The 2,061-nt window shown below is 39.7% G+C and overlaps 1 protein-coding gene across 1 annotated transcript; it reads right to left on the bottom strand.

Annotated features, from left to right (window-relative positions):
- Positions 1-144: 144 nt before the first annotated feature.
- On the bottom strand, positions 145-1,986 carry JH06_5769 (hypothetical protein; the record flags this gene model as incomplete). Its single annotated transcript, XM_014669282.1, has 1 exon — positions 145-1,986. One exon carries the CDS (start codon positions 1,984-1,986, stop codon positions 145-147), a length of 1,842 nt encoding a protein of 613 aa, XP_014524768.1.
- Between the last annotated feature and the right edge of the window lie 75 nt (positions 1,987-2,061).

The raw sequence follows: 2,061 nt of genomic DNA, 5'->3' as shown, positions 1-2,061 counted from the left end.
TAGATCAAGATGAGTGGTGTTGAAGTCAGCAAGAGCATTGAGTGTGGATGCGAATGGATACTTGTATCGGATCGAATTGAGAGTGATACATGAAGTGTACTAGAAGGGATAATGATTTCTATTGTGATTATCATACAATCAACATTACTCCACATATTGATCACAATCAGAAGAACACTTGAGTGAATAATGAGACAGATAGAGAGAATAACCCTGATGTGTACATTCATAACTCACTGGAGGAGATGGTGTAGCAGGAGATTGAGTTGGAGGAATGGGTGTTGTTGGAGCTAATGAAGTCGGGATAGCTGTGGTAGGAGATACAGTAGTTGGAGGAAGAGTAGTAGGATTAGAAGTAGTAGGAGGGAGAATAGTAGGAAGAATAGTTGGAGGAGGAATCGTAGTTGGAGGATTAGTTGTAGGAACAATTGTAGGAGAAACAGTAGTAAGAGCAGATGTTGGCAATACTGTTGTGGGAGCATCAGTGGGAATTAGAGTCGAAGTTGGAATTGGAGTTGGTGTGAGAACAGGTGTCCAGTTCGGATCATTGTATCTGGGATCCTTGCAATAGGCCATATGAATTGATGTAATAACCAAGTAATCTGAGTCAGTCTCAGTGACTTGCCATCGATATCTGTGGAATCCAGTCAGAGCATCAAGAACAGCAATCTGAGGCTTTGTTCTTTCAATCACAGTCTGATTCACAGCACTCAGAATTGTCATTGATTCCTGTTCATCATCAGGATTGGAATAACCATAGATATCAAAGCCCCAAGAAAGAATACTAGGATAACCTAGAATGTTGAATGAGTTCCATTTGCTTCCTTCCAGATTCTCAACAGTCCATTCAATATACGTGCCAATCGTATTAGGAAGAATACTAATAGTGTAAGTATCAAGATCCATGATTCCAGCAACAGTACCATATTCTAGTTCAGTAAGTTCAGTAGAAGTGAGAGAAGAATAAGAATCAACAACAGTAGAACAGTCTTCAACTCCAAATACTCCAGTAGCATCAAACACAACAGGATCAGAAGAACCATTCAAAGGACGATGAATCTCGAAACTGAATACATTATTACCTTCCTCAATTCCAGATGTTGACAGAATCACATGGAACTTCGAGAATACACTAGCATCATGATCAGTGATTGATAGACTTGTTGAATCAAAATCTTCAGCCAGATTGAATCGAGCAACCAGATTTCCATTCAGATAGGCAGCTACTCCTCCAGAATACTTCACTCGAACATTCAACACTTGGTAATCATTCACTCCACTCATTGTGAAACTCTTTCGGATATATGTTGTGATTGAAGAAGTCGAAGGAATATCAACAGCCTTGTATGTGTTCCAAGTGGAATCATCGAAACTCACACTATTCCAATCACTTGACACATCACTCTGTATCACCTTCCAATCTGTGTATTCAATTTGGAAAGGGAAATATGTTGAGAACACAGTTGTCACAGTAGATGGTGCTGTATCTAATTCGGGCACTTCATTGATGTCCAACTCCATCTCTCCATAATCAACAGTCAAAGTATAACCACTTCCTACAGCCCATCCATCTTCATATGAATCAGATCCTTCAAATGTGTAGATTCCATCATTCAAACAGAAATCAACATAGTAATAAGCACTTGATACAGGGAACATGGATACAGATCTCAATACAGTTCCTGAGGTTCCTCTTCCTTCATATAGTTTCCATGAATTCTCATTGGGATAAGTATCAGTTCTGATACGAATAGTCATCAATCCCTTGTCTCCAGTACATATTGAAACTGATAGAGAGATAGTATCACTCACATCTCCTCCAGTCATCTTAGTAGCAGTGATGGTGTAGGTTTGAGTAACATTCCCAACAGTCGCAGTACCTGAAATCCAACCAGTGTGAGGGTTCAACACAATACCAGCAGGAAGAGAAGGGGAAACTCTGAAATCGAAATAACCATCTGTATTCTGAGGAATCACTTCAGCCATCTCAATGCCCTTGTACACGGTGATTGAAGAATCATAAGTGAAGTTAGGAATATCAGCCAAAGTACTATCAGCAAA

This window comes from Blastocystis sp. subtype 4 (assembly GCF_000743755.1).
Source record: "Blastocystis sp. subtype 4 strain WR1 chromosome Unknown seqid_0721, whole genome shotgun sequence".
Lineage (NCBI taxonomy): Eukaryota > Bigyra > Opalinata > Blastocystidae > Blastocystis > Blastocystis sp. subtype 4.
The sequence above is the reverse complement of the archived record's forward strand: the minus strand, read 5'-3'. Positions and strand labels throughout refer to the sequence as shown.